The sequence below is a fragment of the Zophobas morio genome, unplaced genomic scaffold (assembly GCF_036711695.1).
Source record: "Zophobas morio isolate AGI-343-1 ecotype UQ-CSIRO unplaced genomic scaffold, CSIRO_AGI_Zmor_V1 ptg000283l, whole genome shotgun sequence".
NCBI classification, from domain to species: Eukaryota; Metazoa; Arthropoda; class Insecta; order Coleoptera; family Tenebrionidae; genus Zophobas; species Zophobas morio.
In genome coordinates this window covers 97,329-114,420 of record NW_026972387.1, presented here as the reverse complement: position 1 = coordinate 114,420, position 17,092 = coordinate 97,329, and the positions used below count along the sequence as shown (strand labels likewise).

Genomic DNA, 17,092 nt, shown 5'->3' with positions numbered 1-17,092 from the left:
ACGTCTAATACTGCCAAAAACACAGCAAATTTTATTCGACGAATTAATGATGTTTTTGATTGTTTAAATTCGCGTCGTTGTTTTGATGGAAATCCAATGCGCTATGGTCTATCTGAAGAAAGTAATCAAGTCATAGGCACAATTCAAAAAGCTGTTCCGTGGATACAATCTTGGAAAGTAGGAAAAAATACGCCGTACTGCTTCGAAGGATTAATTCAAAGTATTAATGTCGTGTTATCTCTATGGATGGACATGAAAGATACATATCCTATATTGCTAACCTCTAAATTGAATCAAGATCCTCTTGAAAACCTATTTTCACAAATTCGACAACGTCGCGGCTATGATTTAAAACCTTCCGCACAACATTTTCGTTTAGGACTACAAAATATTATGTCATCTTCTTTAATTAAAGCCAACGAAAACACTAGTAACTGTGAAAATGACGAAGACAAAGAGATTAATTTTTTTAATAATGAAGGTGGCGAATTTGCTCCATATTGTGTTAATTTAAACACAGATAATGATCAGGCTGTATCACCCACTTCACATCATTCTGATTCACTTTTATTAGGTGAAAATTCACCTGTATTTGTGGATGTTCCGGTGACATTAGAAATGTGTTCACTGACATACTTTGCAGGGTATTTAGCTCACTGTTGTTTAAAAAAATTTAAATGTGAAACATGCGAAAATAATTTATTAAAGGGGAATGAAGAAATGAACGATGAAAATGAAATATTAATATTAAATAAACAATATAAGAATATAAAGAACCCTATAAAATACTTAAAAAGACCTAAAAAGGAGTTCGTTGCAATATTTAACAAATTTATTCAAATTCACAATGAATATTTTAAAATGCATTATTATGAAAAGCAACTACGTCACCGGATTTGTAAAGCCATTGAAAAGAATCGTTTAATTAACGACTGGATATACGACAATGCTAACTGCGTTACACAAAAAATATATTATAGAGCATTTAATTATTACTAAATTAAATAGACAGACGTTTTTATCCTCGTCTCAAGAAAAAACTGTATCTGCAAAGAGTAAATTAAAAATATTGAAAGGTCAAAGTATATGAGTAAATTTTATAAATTATTTTGGAAACTACAAAACTAATTTTGTTCAAATTTTTACAAAATATCTATAGGTATAGTAACATAGTTTTAATTTAGTTCATTGAACGAATGGCCATTTTTGTTTTCTCAACATTTAATGACCCCAAGAGTACGAAAAAAGTAGTCTCCCATTTCCGTCTGTCTATTTATCTGTCTGTCTGTTTGGCGTCTGTATCAATTTTTATTATTATTAGATAACTAACTTTCGATACAACTGTACCGATTGTTGTCAAATTTTGTACATGTTAGGAATATTATGTGGACGATAAAACACTAACCAAAATTAAAAAAAATTCGACCATTTCTTTTTATTTTATAATACTTATTTTATACGTATGACCTCTATATAATAATTGAATTTTATCGAAAATCTGAATACATTGTACTGTTTTTCTTCTTTTATACCAGGAAAGAATAGATGTTATTCGTAAGCACATTCTTATTTGTTGTGAAAATTGGAAGTTATTTTTTTTTTTATATTCGATAGTGTTTAGTTTAGTATAGTCAGTGACTATGTATTAACATCTATACTCGCTGGTATAGTATATTTTGTAGCATCTGTTAAACGTATACACACCTGCATTGTTCTTAAACTGTAAACAATTATTTTTATTTTTTTAGCGAAATGTTTTTCCCATGTATAATATACTTTATGATTTAAGTATGTATGTAGTTCCTGCTAAAATTATACTTTTAAACTAATACCGACGTATTAAAATGTATCCCAAAATTTTCCCACAGCAGGTTAAGCTAATCCCATTTCTTACTCTTACTCTTCTGAAAACCGTAACCGTCGCTTTTTCTAAAAATCACGAACGTCAGAATTTGAAAAATTAAAAAATATTGAAGAACTGAAAAATCGAAAAGCCTAAAATTTAAAACATTGAAAAATGAAAATATCGTAAAATTGAAAAATGGAGAAATCTAAAAATCAAAAAATAAAAAAAAATAAAAATTGAAAAATCTAAAATATAAAAATCGAAAAACTAAAAAATCAACACATCGAGAAATCAAAACTCGAAAACTAAAAAAAATTGGAAAACTGAAAAATCGAATAATATAAAAATCTAAACACAGAAAAACCGAAAAATCGAAAAGTAAAAATCAAAAACCGAAAAATCGAAACATCGAAAAATTCAAAAACTGAGACATCGAGAAATCGAAAAATCAAAATATGGAGAAATCGAGGAGTCGAAAAGTCGAAAAATTGAGAAACCGAAATAGGCCAAAATCGACAAATCGAAAAGTTAAAAATGGAAAAATTGATAATTCGGGATCTCAAAAATTGAAAAATCTAAAATTTAAAAATTGGGAAAATAAAAACATTAAAATATAGAACAACTGAGAACTCGAGAAATCGAAAAATCTAGAATTTTAAAAATGAAAAATTACAATATCGAGAAGTTGAAAAATTGAGAAATCGAAATATAAAACGGTCGAAAAACTGAAAAATAATAAAAATATCATAATAACTATATCTACTATAATGGCCGTTCATTTTTGGAACGAAGTTCCTTACGGCAGGCTTGGAGGAGATAGGAATTTTGCTGCACGACCGAACTGAAACAAATGTGATCCTAAAACCGTAACGGAAACTCCGTGGAAAAATGGCCGCCTTACAAGTGTAGGTAAGCAGAGAAAAAAATGTTGTGCCTCGGTGGGATTCGAACGCACGTCTCCTTGGTCTCCAGGCACGAATGCTTACCACCACACCACGAGACGACTTATTTATTTTCTGCTTACCGACGTGTTATTGTGCCGCCACACAAGGTTGAAGGTCCGCACACGTGCAGCTGCCTTACAAAGACACCGCCAACACGTGAAGACCGCACCGACAAAATATAAAAAATGTCCTAAACACTTTTCGTTCTCTCATCCCTTCTCTCTCTATTACCACTCCACCCCGCCAATGCATAGTATATACTCATGAATTCATGGACAAGCACGTGGCGAATACGCACATTATAGATACATTTTACTCGTGAGTAACCACGTTTATTTTCATACAATTTCAAATCGTCAAAACAATAATAAATATAGTAACAATGGCAAAGCAGAGTATCAAAAAGCGTATAGGGAACGCGAAAAAGCTAAAAAAATGAAAATAAGCAAGAAAGTTACGATATAAAGCAAAGATATCCTCTAAACTAGTGACAATATTTAAAAAGTTTATTGATTATTTTTTTAAATAATTAAAACAAATTCTCCCTTGAATTCCAAACATTTCAATATATATATATTTTGATAATTCTACCTATTTTACGTAATTTATTATTTCCTAAAATACTGAATTTCCTAAATATTTTCCTGTACTTAAATAAAAACTAATCAGCAAAATTTAAGAGAAAAATCAAGAAAACCTACATAAAATTGAGCACGTTTTTTTTTTGCAAATTGTGTCGATTCTACATTAACCGAAGGAACTTCGTTCCTACCTGGTGTCCCACGACACCACATTTCTTTTTTTTTTATTTAAATAAAGGATGAATTTAAACGCATACACCAGGCATCCTCCAAAAATTGGGATTTACTGGCATGTTGTCAACATGTGCTTATCATAACAATAATAATTAAAGAAAAGCTGAAATTTGGTTAAATTTGGACAAAAACCTTTCACCAGTCCACCGTTCATTTGGGGATGGGCTATTTTGCTTTAACGTAATCGCACTGGCCACAAGTCTGATGAGTTGGTGTTCGTCCAGACTACTGTTAACGTAGTTCACAAGAAAAAAGGAGGGAGAGCCACTATCCACTATTACGTTTATGGATGAAGTGAAGTGAGGGGTAAGACGGAGCATTAGCCCCGCACTTGTCCATAAGGTTGCCTCTCTTTTAACTCTATACTCACTGCTTCGGAGGTAACAACATACCGTGCATACATATATGTATATATGTATGTCTAACAAACAGTTTGACCTCAAGTATTATGTGCACTCTTACGTGAAGCCAAACTGTATGCACCGGAAATTCGCTACGATCGTGTTTTACTGGGTGCCTAACTTAGGGGGAAATGGGATTGAATTCATTTATGTATGTACTTCGTGCTACAGCATTCTAATATAGCACTTTAAGAAAATTTAGTTTCAAATTAAAGACATTATTTCCACTTTATTTCTAATAAAACATAAAACAGAATTTGAATTAGGTTATTATCTTTATTTATAATTATTTATTACGGGTACATATAAACAAACACAATGATTACATTTTTGATCTTTCATGTTGCAGAAAACTTTTTATAGAAGCTGTGGAGCGCCTTCTGAGGATGGGATCTTTTTTAATTAATTCGCTTATTTCAAATCCTGATGGATACAATTTTTCCGCAATGTAGGTGCCAAAAGCTTTACGAACAAGCTGCTTTTCTGGTGTACTCCAGGGACGTCGAATTTTTGCAGTATCACCTAGAATTTTTTCCTCAGATTTGAAATGTTTTAATAAATAAAATCATTATACCTACATTTCAAGTAATTGGTTTTAATATAGTGTTGCACCCACTGCCTTACTTGCTGCGCCGTTCGGGTTTGCAGAGTTTTTGAGTGAGCAATAGCTTCTGAACATTCTGCCAGACTAGGTACTGTTAATTTTTCTATGCAGTTTTTAAACAGAACTTTTGCTGTCGACTTTTTTGGTGTCAACCACACACGGCGTTTTGTAGTCACTAGAAATTAAAGTTTCTGATTTTTAGGATATAAGTATTACTGTATACTTACTTGGACCAAGGGTTTTTTGAATGTGGGAAACATTTCCGGGGTCCCACACATCACTACTTCCGCCGCTGTATGGTTCGGATGATGGAGCTAAAATGTTAAGATTCAAAATATAGGCAGCTTATTAGTCTTATTAGCCTAAACTAGCGGAACTATGATTTAACAAATTTTTTTTCTTAAAAAATTACGTGAATAATTATTGCAATCTGTTAGGAATACAGAAACAAAAATTTTAAAAGTTAATTTCTACAAGTGAATCGGATTTATTACGGAATATATGTTGTCAATTTCCTTTTACGGAATAACTAAAATCCTGGTAAAATCAATTGTTTAATATTTTCTGAACCATCATAATGTTTTTAAAAGGTTTAAATACATATATTCGTATGAAACGTTAAATTATAAAGTTTATAATGTTATAAAAATTGTTACATAACGCTTTCTGGTGCCAATATTCGTTAAGTGTCTGCAGAAAAGACTTTTCAATTTAGTATGAAACTAATACTTACAATAATTAAATTTTCTAACAACTTTTATTTTACTTTTTGGAGTCGTAAAAACTGGTTCCTGACTGGTACTTGGCGGAGGAGTTAAATTCCCAACTAAAAATATATAATTTAAAATTTGTCAATCATCGCAATCATTCATGTCATGGGGCGAATGGCTACTTTAATGTGTTCTCAACGTTTCATGACTGTATCGACTTTTATTATAACAGATGATCTCCGAAACATGCTGGAATGCCAACCAATCTAATTATCGCCACCAACAATGTGATGAGGTCACCCTTAAAACTGTGTATAGTAGGTGTTATTCAAATTTTATAAAGTAACATACTCCTAAATATATACTTTCTGGATCCGCATTGTTTTTTAACCTTAGAAACCCAAATTTTTAGAAAAAAAACACAAAATTGTTTGTAACCAAATTCTCTAAAATCTTGCGAACGTCGAAATATTGAGTCTATACTTGTAATAATATTAATAATAATAATAAAATAATATTTATTATACTTTAAAAATGTACACAGACATTAAGTAAGGTCAAAATAAAAGAACATAAATACACATATATCGTATACAAAACAATTACACCTTAGTATATTTGTACATCAGCAGAATTAATTAAAAACCTGGCTTATAGATCTCATATTTAGGTCGTAAAGTGGAGATTCTAACAATTTTTGTCTCACAGTGTTCCTAAACTGTGGCTCCGGAAGTGCTGCGATATTGCAAGGTAAGCTGTTAAAGTATTTAGGGCCGTAGTAATTAATTGAATTACGGCTTTTATATATTCTGAGATAATTGAGGTATACAGGGTTAGTCACGAGAGAATTACTTCTGAAAATTATTTTTACGCAACCCAAAATACGAATGCCATGTACCATTTGATACTAACTGAATTTAAAATAAAATGCTTAATCCATGATTGCTTTGAGTTTGGCAATCTCATTTTGACAATTGTGGAAAAAGAGGTTACGCGAGTGTCCATGGTGGTACCGCAGCCAGTCGGAAATCTCCTCCGGCGCCGCTAATAAATTTGTCAGTGTGCCTCTTGATCTTTTGCAACCGATTAATCACGAGAAAATTATTTCTAAAAATTCCTTTTACGGCATTTTATTCAAAGGTTACAACACAAACTCAAACAAGTAAGTAAATAATTTAACTACTAATCTGTTGAAAATGTTGGGCATTTTGGGGGGATGCTACGGCTTTTTTGTAAATGGATGGCCGAAGAAGTCCAGAGGTTGCAGATTTGCACTTCGAAGAGGCTCTAGGTGACGCAGAAATGGCGAATTAACACATGCACATTAGCGGCGAACAACACTGGTAGAGCACTTACGGCTTCAGTATAGCCCAGATTGATCTGACTGTATGTCGTCGATCGAATGGGGCTCTAGAGGCGAGTCAACGATGAAAAAAAAATGTTAAAAATTAATTAACGTCAAAGTGACACTGCTAAAGTCAAAGCAATCATGGATTAGGCATTTCATTTTAAATTTAGTTAATATCAAGTGGTACAGGGTATTAGTATTTTGGGTTGCGTAAAAATAATTTTCAGAGGTAATTCTCTCGTGACTAACCCTGTATACCATTACCACTCCGAGTGTTATATAGATGTCTATCACTAATTTTTGTATAGTTGTCTAAACATTTTTTTGTATGTATTAGACACTGGTAGACATATGATGCCGGTACCGTGAGTATGTTTAGTTCAGGAAAAAAATGTCTCACATCCGCTTGATAGTTCAAGTTCAGTATTATTCTGACCGCTTTTCTTTGTAACTTAAATATTCTACAAAGATGCGCTGTGTGTCCCCATGCTAGGATGGCATAAGCATAGTGACTTTCGAAAAGGCTATAGTAAACTAATTTAGTAATAGTTATTGGGACTCGTCTGCCGATCTTGCGTAGTAAATATATTGTTTTATTGAGCTTACGGCAAACAGCATCAACGTGAGCGTCCCAGGATAACTTTGAATCCACTATTACTCCAAGGAATTTTATATTTTCAAGATTCTCTGAAGTTATTGTTTTTGTTGAGAAGATCATTGAGGCCGTTTTGTCTTTGTTTAAGAAGAGACCGTTTTTCACAAAAAAATCCGCCACCTTTGTTTGTGCTGAGTTAAGCCTGTCTACTAGTTTATTTGGTTCGTCATCTTTTAATAGCAAAGTTGTATCATCCGCGTATAGGATCATTTTAACATCTACATCTGCCGGTAAATTATTTACGTATATTAGGAAAAGTAAGGGTCCCAAAATGGAGCCTTGAGGCACGCCGTACGCGATCTTGCAAGGAGTAGATGTGGCGGAATTATATACTGTGACTTGATAACGATCTAATAGATAACTTTCTAGTAGTGTGAGAGATTGATCCGTAATTCCAATTTCTATTAATTTGCTGAGCAGTAAATTATTGTCCACATAATCGAATGCCCTAGACAAATCGCAAAACGCGACCCCAATATACATTTTTTCTTCAAATCCTTCAGATATATACGTTATCAATTCCTGAATCGCCAAAGTTGTCGATCTCTTAGCCCTAAACCCAAATTGTGAAGAACATAACAAATCCTTGCTATAGGCAAATTCCGTTAGTTGTTTGTGTAAAAGTTTTTCTAAAATTTTTGATAATGTTGGGATTATTGAAATTGGGCGGTAATTACTGTAGCTGTCCCCACTGTTTTTTTTATGAACTGGGAGTACTTTGGAATATTTTAAACATTGTGGAAAAAATGCATGCTTTATACTCAGATTTATTAGTTTTGTCAACAGCGAAATTATTAAGTTTATTATATATTTAACCATGATAATGTTAAGTTCATCCAAGTCCCTACTATTTTTGTTTTTTATTTTAGTTACTGCATCTCTAATTTCATTAAAACTTATTTCTTTAAAAGTGAACTTTGTAGGGCAATGTTTATTTGTTTGTGTGTCAGCTAGGTCCGCTAGAATTTCCGGGTCATTCGCCATTTTTACTTTTAAGTCATGAACAACATTAACAAAGTGGCTATTAAAATCCTCCGCATTGAGTACCTCAGAACAATTATTATTTTTATTACTATTTCTGCTGGTATTACTTATTTTCCACGCGTCCCTAGGTAAGTTGGGCAAGCTTTTGAGTACGTGTTCTATATTTTTCTTTTTGAGGTAGTTTACTTTGTCATTAAGAAGTTTCTTGTACTCTTTGCATGCAATTTTAAAATATTCATTCCCCGGGAAATGTGATTTTAAACTATGAAATAATTCTACATACTCCTTTAACTGTAATACTTCTGTGTTTTTTTTTAGGAATGCGGTACTGGCAGACTTCTCCTTTTTGAAAGTCTTTAGTGGGAATGATTTTTTTGCTGCATTTGATAGTGAAGTTACAAATTGTTGCCATTTTTGTTCTAGACTGAGGCTGACATCCTCAACAAAGAACCAGTTAATTTCAGATACATAGTTATAGAACATATATAATCCGTGTTTTGTAAAAGGTCTGCACGATATTTTACTCCAGTGGCGGCTCCTCAGAGGAGGCAGAGAAGGCTGAGCCTCCTCTGTTTTTTGGAGCTGAGCTTCCTCTAATTTTTTCGATGAAAGAATTTTTATTATTGTAGACATTTGTTACTTTTCAGGATATTTTGTTTGATTTAATTTACTTTCATCATATATCAGTTCAAAATGTCGAAAAAAAAATATATTTGCGCCCTTACAATCATAATTCAGACCGCTCCGCGTTTGACTTCAGCGGTAGAAGCTAGCCTCCGCCGAGAATGTATCTTGCTATTGAGACCGTAGACCTAGACGCAGCGTCATTGAGTACTGCATTGGCTACAACGTCGATCGGGGTGCCGCTTCAGGCCGCTAGCCTCCGGCTAGTTCATCTCTTTTCAGATCAAGTCGCACGGATAATTTTATCTCTTTCTTATTAATTAGCGCCATCGGGTGTAAATAGGAAAAACATTGAGGTGGTTTCGCGTGCTCCCTATTCAGTAGTGAGTGGTGTTTAGGCTTTACGTAGTACCTACGTAAAGCCTAAGGTGTTTTTTGTATCATTTATTTGCATTTTATTTCTGATCGTTAAAAACAGTTGGTATTATCGGCATATTAATATTATTTATCGAGAATGAGCAACGAAAATAATTCAGTCTCATGTGCAGATACGTAAATTATCTATTAAAAAATTAATTTAGTAGCTTTGATTGTGATAAAAAGATCGCTATAAAACAAAAGGGGAGACCAACACCAACACTCCCATTAATGGTAATGACAGGTAAAAAGCAAAACAGAGCATTTCATGAAAATAATTATAATAAAACTAAATGGTTAACGCCTTCGGTTTTAAGAAACAAATTATACTGTTGGAATTATTCACAAGTGATAAATCTTCCGTTTGGGATAAAACAGGCTATAATAATTTACAAAATTTGTTAAGAGCTATAGAAAGGCATGAAAAATCACATCTACTACTTTAGATTCCGCTCATAAGAGGGATATTGAGAACTATAACGAGAAAGTTGGTGAAAATAGGGCAATTTTGAAAAGACTAATCAATGCAATAGTTTATTTATCTATCAACGCAGGAGTGTTCTTCTCGTGGGCATGCCAAAAAAAATATTCAGATAATGAAAGATATAAAAAGTAGTGCTTTTCAAATTTGAGCCTCCTCTGAAGAAAACTTCACGAGCCGCCACTGTTTTACTCCCACAATTTGTTTCGGACTTTGGAACGCTCACGTCGATACTGATGGCATCATGATCTGATAGTCTAGTCTCAATAATTTTAGTTCTGTATGGTGTATTTATATTAGTTATAATGTTGTCAATGCAGTTTAGCTTTCTCGTGTTTTCCTTAACTAGAACTCTCATTTGGTAACTGTGAATAAGATCTAGGAAAGTCATTACGTTATGATCTGGTGAATTAAACGTAATATTAAAATCGCCTATTATTATTGCGTCCTTATCGCCCAACTTTAAAAGAAGGTTGTTAAATAAGTATAAAAATTCTTCAAAATTACATTTTGTCGGTCGGTAAATGGTAATGATATAAACCCCCTTGCCGACTAAGTATATTCCGGCTGCTTCCAAAACTCTTTCTTTACAAACCGATGTTAAATTTACAACCGAGTATCTTATGCTAGTATTTACCAATATCGCGCATCCTCCATATCCGTTGCTACGGCAAAAACTACCAGCGACCTTATATTTGAGTATTGTTAGAATCTCCATTTCCTCCATCTTCAGCCAGTGTTCGCTAAAACAGATAATGTCAAAAGGGTTGTCTAGAAAAAATAATTCTATTGCGTTAATTTAACATCTCAATGACTGAATGTTAATGTAGAAAATATTCAACCAATTGTCAGTTGTTAAACGTTCCTGGGACAATTTGCTACGTTTCCTCTCACTTGTTATCGAGGTCATTTGTGGTGCTGCGGTGGCTTCCTTGGGTGAAAATATCTTGATATTAAAACTCCGCTTGGCCAATATTCCGGTTTGTTAATTTTTTCGAGGTTTTCAAAATTAATGGTTACTTTGAATCTGGCGTGGTTTTCTTCGTGTTTGTTTTCAAGTAGTTCACAGATCACTTCCGGGAAGTCGTTCACGTATCTTGGGTCTGATGATGTTTAGCGTCCTTTTTTGTGTTGTTTAAGGTCGATTTTGGCAATTTCGAGTTTGTTTTGATTGTAGTGTCGCTTCTCGTTTTTATGTGTTCAATCGTGTCGACCATAGCTGCTGTCTCTCTTGATGGTTCGCCTTCAGCGCTGTTGGCGATATCGTTATCAGGTTTCTTACCGACCTTCTTGTCGGGGTTTTCAGGGTTTTTATAGTGTAGTAGGTCAATGTGACTCTTCATTAATTTGATAACACCTCTTAATTCGAGGATTAACTCATCTTTCTGTTTCAAAATGTAATGGAAAAGTTTATAATCTACTACTTTGTCATCTGCGTCCAGGAAAATGTCACTTTTGAATTCCATATCCTCGGAATCTTCGGAGGTTTCACGGCAAACAGCGGTGTTACATATCCAGTTCTTCTTCTTATAGAAACCTCGTAGATTCACATTAACGCAGCGGGGGTGGAAGCTTTTGGTACACACAGAGCACGTAATTAAGGCCTTAGTGTCGTCTTCGGCCGAATCGCAGACAGCACATATAACACGTGCGTTCTTGTCAGACATCACTACTACACTTGTAAGTAGTTTACCAAGGCATTCATAATTTTTACAAGAGCCTGTGAAAGTATAGATTCATAATATTTTGCATGTTTGAGATAGGATTTATTTGTCAAAATTATGAAAGTACGTCATCAATTCTTTGAAAGGGGATAAGCAGATACATTTTGATTAACAACTTATCTTGGCTATGATAATTTTACAATCTTTGCAAGATTTCAGAAGCATTAGGAATTGCAGCTTTAAAGTTATATTGTTACACAATAGTGATTTTTTCCCAAAAATGTGAATGTCTTCAAATTGTTGGTGGGAATAAAAGAATAAAGTTTGGTTGCTAAAATATCATCTACACAACAATCTTTCTGGTAGTTTTGGAGATCACTTACCTAATAAAGTCGCTGATAGACAGCCAGAAACGAGCCAGAAACTTTTTCGTCTTGAACAAAAATAAAACATCGAGAAAATAAAATCAGCCATCAGAATGAACCCCAGCGTATGCTCAGTTTTGTGTATTCGTATATATATATCACAGGAATAAGACTCAATAATAAGACGTCAGATTATTGTAGGTTTATTGGCGGCCATCATGCCACCGTCGCTGGTGGTGGGGTTGTGCCGTCGTTATGCAACCTCTTATACACAAATGCTTACACATATACTACATATCTCCTCCCTTATGTTCGAAACTAATTCTAAATATCCTCGTTAATACAAAATAAGCATAATAACGTTAACTAACAATAAAAATCAATAAATATAACTATACATATGAATATTCGATACTAGCGCTCGTCCATAACAAAGTCTGTGAATTTGTTAGGCCGCTTTACAATTCTGATAGGTCTATTATGATTTGTTCTCGGATTGCTGGGTGGCTCAACGTGTGCATCCGGCAAACTTCGATCTGGAACATGGTGTGAAATTTCAGGCTCTATTTCAGATTCTGCAGAGGGACCCGGAGAGGCTGAGCTACCTGGAGGAATATCAGGAGAGTGGTGAGAATTGGTGAAGGATTAGGGTACTTTATTGGAATACCGACCCTGGTCATTGGTGCATTTGTTTTGATACTGACGTTTTCGTCCGCTTTATTGCTGACTGCCTCTATCCTCCCTTTAATTTGATTTGGGTGTCTTTTCCAAATCATTCCGATTTTAGTTTTGCACATATACGTTGCATTTGCTATCTTCTTAACTATCGTAGCTTCCATCCATTTATTTGTTGACCTGTAGTCTCTAACGATCACTTTATCATTGACCTTGTAACTCCGTACTTCGCGCTCGGCCCGTGTTTTGTTAGTGTTTGTCAAATAGGGTTTCTTCTCTTTCAACATGCTAACTCTGGTGTGCAACTTTCTACCAAACATGGCTTCAGCTGGCGAAATGCCTGTTGTCGTATGTGGAGTATTTCTGTTAATCATTAGAAATCGTGCCAACAATGTAGACACTGGCACGTCTTTATTTTTTTCGTCTACTAGTGCGGCCTTTAATTTGTTTTTCACGGTTTTTACAGCATTTTCTGCGAGACCATTGCTTTGTGGATTATAGGGTGAGATTGTCAAATGCTTGATGCCGTTTCTATGAAAGAACAGTTCAACTTCTTCAGACACGAAGGTTGGACCGTTATCTGATACTATTGTTCGTGGTAGTCCGAACCTCGAAAAACAATCGCGTAACATTTCGACGGTAGTTTTGGAGGTTATGTTTTTCATTGAGTAAACCTCAATCCATTTTGTACAGCTGTCAATAATTACCAAATAATCCCTTGCTTTGAATGAGAAGAAATCTATGTGTACTACTGAAAATGGGATGCTAGATTCAGGCCATGGAATGTTTGTTTTTGGGGGATGTGCTGCTACAGACAAGCATGGTGCACATGCTTTGCACATAGTCTCTATTCGCTTATCTATACCTGGGAACCACAAGTAAGATCTAGCCATTGACTTCGTCCGCACTATCCCTTCGTGCGTGGCGTGTAGCTCTGTTAATACTATGTCTTGCATGCTGGATGGTATTACAATGCGGTCACCATAATACAAACAATCATTTTCCACATACAAATCTAACTTACGATTGTGATATGCCTTTATTTCCTCATAAATTCTATTAGGCCACTGTGTTTGAACGAAACGTGCTATCTTTTTTAGGACAGGGTCGTTTATAGTTTCTTCACGAACCATCATGTTATCTAGAGGTACTTCAAGATTCGCAAAATAAATATTACTATCGATATGCTCTTCATGGTCCACAGCTTCCTGTAATGGCAATCGTGACAGGCAGTCTGCCACTACGTTATCGCTTCCTTTTATATGTTCAATTACGAAGTCGAAATTGGAGAAATACAAAGCATATCTTTTGATTCGATTTGCATAAGTTTGGTTGATTTCTTTCCGCTTGCCAAAGAGGGAAATTAACGATTTTTGGTCACTTCTTAACACGAATTTATGCCCAAATAGGTATTCTTGAAACTTCGATACCGCAAAATAACATGCTAAACTTTCCTTATGGACGGTCGAGTAATTTTGTTCAGATTTGCTGTAAGTTCTCGAGATACAACAAACTGTTCTTTCTGTGTTGTCAGGCATTTTGTGGGAAAGAACTCCAGCTATGCCCCTCTCTGATGCGTCGCATGTCACAATTATCGGAAGGTCAGGATTAAAGTAGGTCAAAACTTCTTCTGACGCAATAATCAGTTTAATCTTTTCGAACGTGCTTTCGCATTCTTGATTCCACACAAACTTTACTCCTTTCTTGAGTAAATTGTACAGCGGTGACAATTTGTCCGCTAGATTATTCACAAATTTGCTGTAATAGTTTACCATACCGATGAACGACTTCAATTCGGTGACTGTGGTGGGTCTCGGAGCTGCCACTATCGCCTTCACCTTGTCTTTACTTTTGCTAAGTCCATCTTCGGATAAATCATACCCCAAATATGATACTTTACTCTGTAGAAACTAGCACTTCTGGAGATTGACAGTAAGACCTGCCTTTTTCAATATGGACATTACGTTTCTTAGGGTATTTAGATGGTCTTCTCCACGTTTGTGTCCAACTAAAATGTCGTCTTGAAAGGTAAATACATTATCTATACCCTGAAATAATTGGTCTATGTGCTTCTGAAAGTAGAAACTAGCGCACTTAATTCCGAATGGCATTCTATTGACTGTGAATAAACCTTTGTGCGTTGAAATAGTTACTAATTTCTTTGATTCATCATCCAATTCAAATTGCATATATGCATCACTGAGATCGATTTTTGAAAAGAGATAGTTACCATTCAAGCTGGCATAAATTTGTTCAATGCGTGGTAATGGATAAAACACGTCAATTAAGTTCTTGTTCAGACCTACATAGCTTCCACAGATACGTATCGTTCCGTTTTTTCTCATTACTGGAACTATATATGAACTCCAATCGGTTGTTATTGTGGGCGTCATAATTCCCCGTTGTTGCATTCTTTCGAGTTCATATTCGACTTTTGCTTTTAAGGCCAAAGGTACGGGTTTGGGTGGATGATGTGTAGGAATAGCATTAGGTTTCAACTTTAACGAAATTTTCCCATGTTGGTAGCATCCCAAGGTCTCACTGCAAACCTCTGGGAATTCTGCCTGTAATGTTGCCTTCACATCCATTGAGTCCACCGCGTTTATTCCTGCTGGAGTGAAAATAATGTTAAAATTATTGATGAAATCCCTGCCTAACAATCCTGTCATAGCATTTTCAATTACAAATAGTTTTAACTCACTTGCCATATCTCCATATTCTACTATAACATTTATGAATCCTAACGGTACAATTGATTCACCTGTGTAACCTTTAAACGACATTACAGTTGGATGAATTTGGTAAGTGTTCAAATTATTTACATAAAACTTGTTGCTTATTGCAGATATGCCGGAACCTGAATCTAACTGCATGCAATATTTTTTGCCATCTATTAACACGGAGAGTTCGATTGGCTTAAGAGTGTTGTTAATGTTATATATAGAGTTTAGATAATGTCCTTCGTCATATATACTAACCTCGCTTCCGCTTCCTTGTTCACTTTGTAGGGTCTCCACTGCGTTGATCTGCCTTGCCCTGCAGACACTCTGTAAGTGTCCCTTTTTGCCACATGCATTGCAGGTATAATTCTGGAACTTGCACGTTCCAGCATGTGTTTTGCCACAGCACTTACATTTCACGGTGGTTCTGCTTTGGTTCTTCACTCTTCCCATGTCATAACTTTCTTTATACTCTTCATTTGCATCTGGTTTTCTGGGTTTGTGTTGGTTTCTTCCCCGGAAGTTGCCTAGTTTACGGTGACCACTGTATACTGCCTGAATTCTGTCCTCGCTTCCTTTACCAGTGGTGTATGCTAACGCCAACTCCTTGCTGTTGGCAATTTCGATTAACTTCTCGAGACTTTGACTGACTGGTTCTTCCACTAGTCGGTCCATAACGGGTCCCTCTCGCATTCCCGACACGAACCGATCAACCAGTGTCTCTTGGAGATGCTCAAACTTACAGTTGACAGCGAGATTTTTTAATCTTGCATACCACTCATTAGAAGTTTCTTCGGTGGTTTGGTGGGCTCGGAAGAACTGAATTCGTTCCCTAAACACGTTTACTTTTGGACTGAAATGCTTTTGGAGCTCCTTTTTCAGCTCTTCTAAAGACTTGTCCTTGGGTGGAATTGGAAATGACAAATCGCGAAGTATCTTGTATACATCCGTTTCCATCTGACTTAGCAACAGGGCAACTTTGCATTTTTCGTCCACGATTTTGTTCACGAGGCAGAACTGTTCGAACCTTTCTTCGAAAATCGTGAAGTCACTGTCCGGTGTGAACGTAGGGATAATGCCGATGTAGATAGCCATGCTTGTGAGTGCTTTTCAGAACGGTTAGACTTTCTCACCTTTTCCTCCCGTTCTTGCGTTGAAAGTTACTCCCTTGTATTCATAATTTGCTCGTCGCCATATTTTGTGTATTCGTATATATATATCACAGGAATAAGACTCAATAATAAGACGTCAGATTATTGTAGGTTTATTGGCGGCCATCATGCCACCGTCGCAGGTGGTGGGGTAGTGCCGTCGTTATCCAACCTCTTATACACAAATGCTTACACATATACTACACTCAGGAATTAAAAAGTTCTCTCCTAAGTTCTTTATTAAAAAACTTAGCAATATTTTGTGAATTTAGTATTAAGTGATTACCTTCAGTGCAAGTCCTAACAGAACAATTTGTGACAAGAGGTCGTTCTATATCTAAAAAAAAAAACATAAGTGTTATAACAAAATGCCTATTTTTTTTCCAAAAATACCTGGATCAATAGTTTTGTCTTCATTTCTTTCACAAATTTCGTTCATGGTCATTTGGCTTTCTTGATCTAAGATTTTCTTTATCATTAAATCACCTACAACTATTTGCTGCCTGTAATACTCGTCGTGTATATTTCGTTGATGACCCATAAAATTAACGACGGTTTCTTTTTGATGATCCTGAAGGTTCATTGTTGAGGTCTTTGTTGCAAACTGTTTTCGTAGAAGGGTTGTTCTTATAGAACATGGATTTTGTAATTTTGCCATAGCTGTATACTTTCTAATTATTCGACACGT

The 17,092-nt window shown here is 35.2% G+C and overlaps 3 protein-coding genes across 3 annotated transcripts; all 3 read right to left on the bottom strand.

The window, feature by feature from the left end:
* Positions 1–2,608: 2,608 nt before the first annotated feature.
* Positions 2,609–16,828, bottom strand: LOC135119712 (uncharacterized). The gene is made up of 9 exons (XM_064044103.1): positions 16,798–16,828; positions 16,691–16,741; positions 5,344–5,436; positions 4,838–4,924; positions 4,585–4,785; positions 4,333–4,528; positions 3,738–3,977; positions 2,871–2,924; positions 2,609–2,687 (listed from the first exon to the last, which is right to left on the bottom strand). Coding segments are annotated over exons 4-9 (771 nt in total). The 5' UTR covers positions 4,839–4,924; positions 5,344–5,436; positions 16,691–16,741; positions 16,798–16,828.
* LOC135119707 (uncharacterized) lies at positions 10,313–11,949 on the bottom strand. The gene is made up of 2 exons (XM_064044099.1): positions 11,877–11,949; positions 10,313–11,824 (listed from the first exon to the last, which is right to left on the bottom strand). Exon 2 carries the CDS (start codon positions 11,494–11,496, stop codon positions 10,918–10,920), a length of 579 nt encoding a protein of 192 aa, XP_063900169.1. The 5' UTR covers positions 11,497–11,824; positions 11,877–11,949; the 3' UTR covers positions 10,313–10,917.
* On the bottom strand, positions 15,070–16,348 carry LOC135119709 (uncharacterized). The gene is made up of 2 exons (XM_064044101.1): positions 15,512–16,348; positions 15,070–15,144 (listed from the first exon to the last, which is right to left on the bottom strand). Exons 1-2 carry the CDS (start codon positions 16,346–16,348, stop codon positions 15,136–15,138), a joined length of 846 nt encoding a protein of 281 aa, XP_063900171.1. The 3' UTR covers positions 15,070–15,135.
* Positions 16,829–17,092: the final 264 nt, after the last annotated feature.

Bases quoted from the DNA above. Each gene is read 5' to 3' on its own strand.
- LOC135119712 (XM_064044103.1), bottom strand. The intron at 4,529-4,584 runs GTAGGTATAATG...AAAAAATTCTAG, and splicing joins TAAAACCAATTACTTGAAAT to GTGATACTGCAAAAATTCGA. The intron at 3,978-4,332 runs GTAATCATTGTG...TTACCTCCGAAG, and splicing joins CAACATGAAAGATCAAAAAT to CAGTGAGTATAGAGTTAAAA.
- LOC135119707 (XM_064044099.1), bottom strand. From the start codon at position 11,496: ATGTCTGACAAGAACGCACGTGTTATATGTGCTGTCTGCGATTCGGCC.
- LOC135119709 (XM_064044101.1), bottom strand. From the start codon at position 16,348: ATGGCTATCTACATCGGCATTATCCCTACGTTCACACCGGACAGTGAC.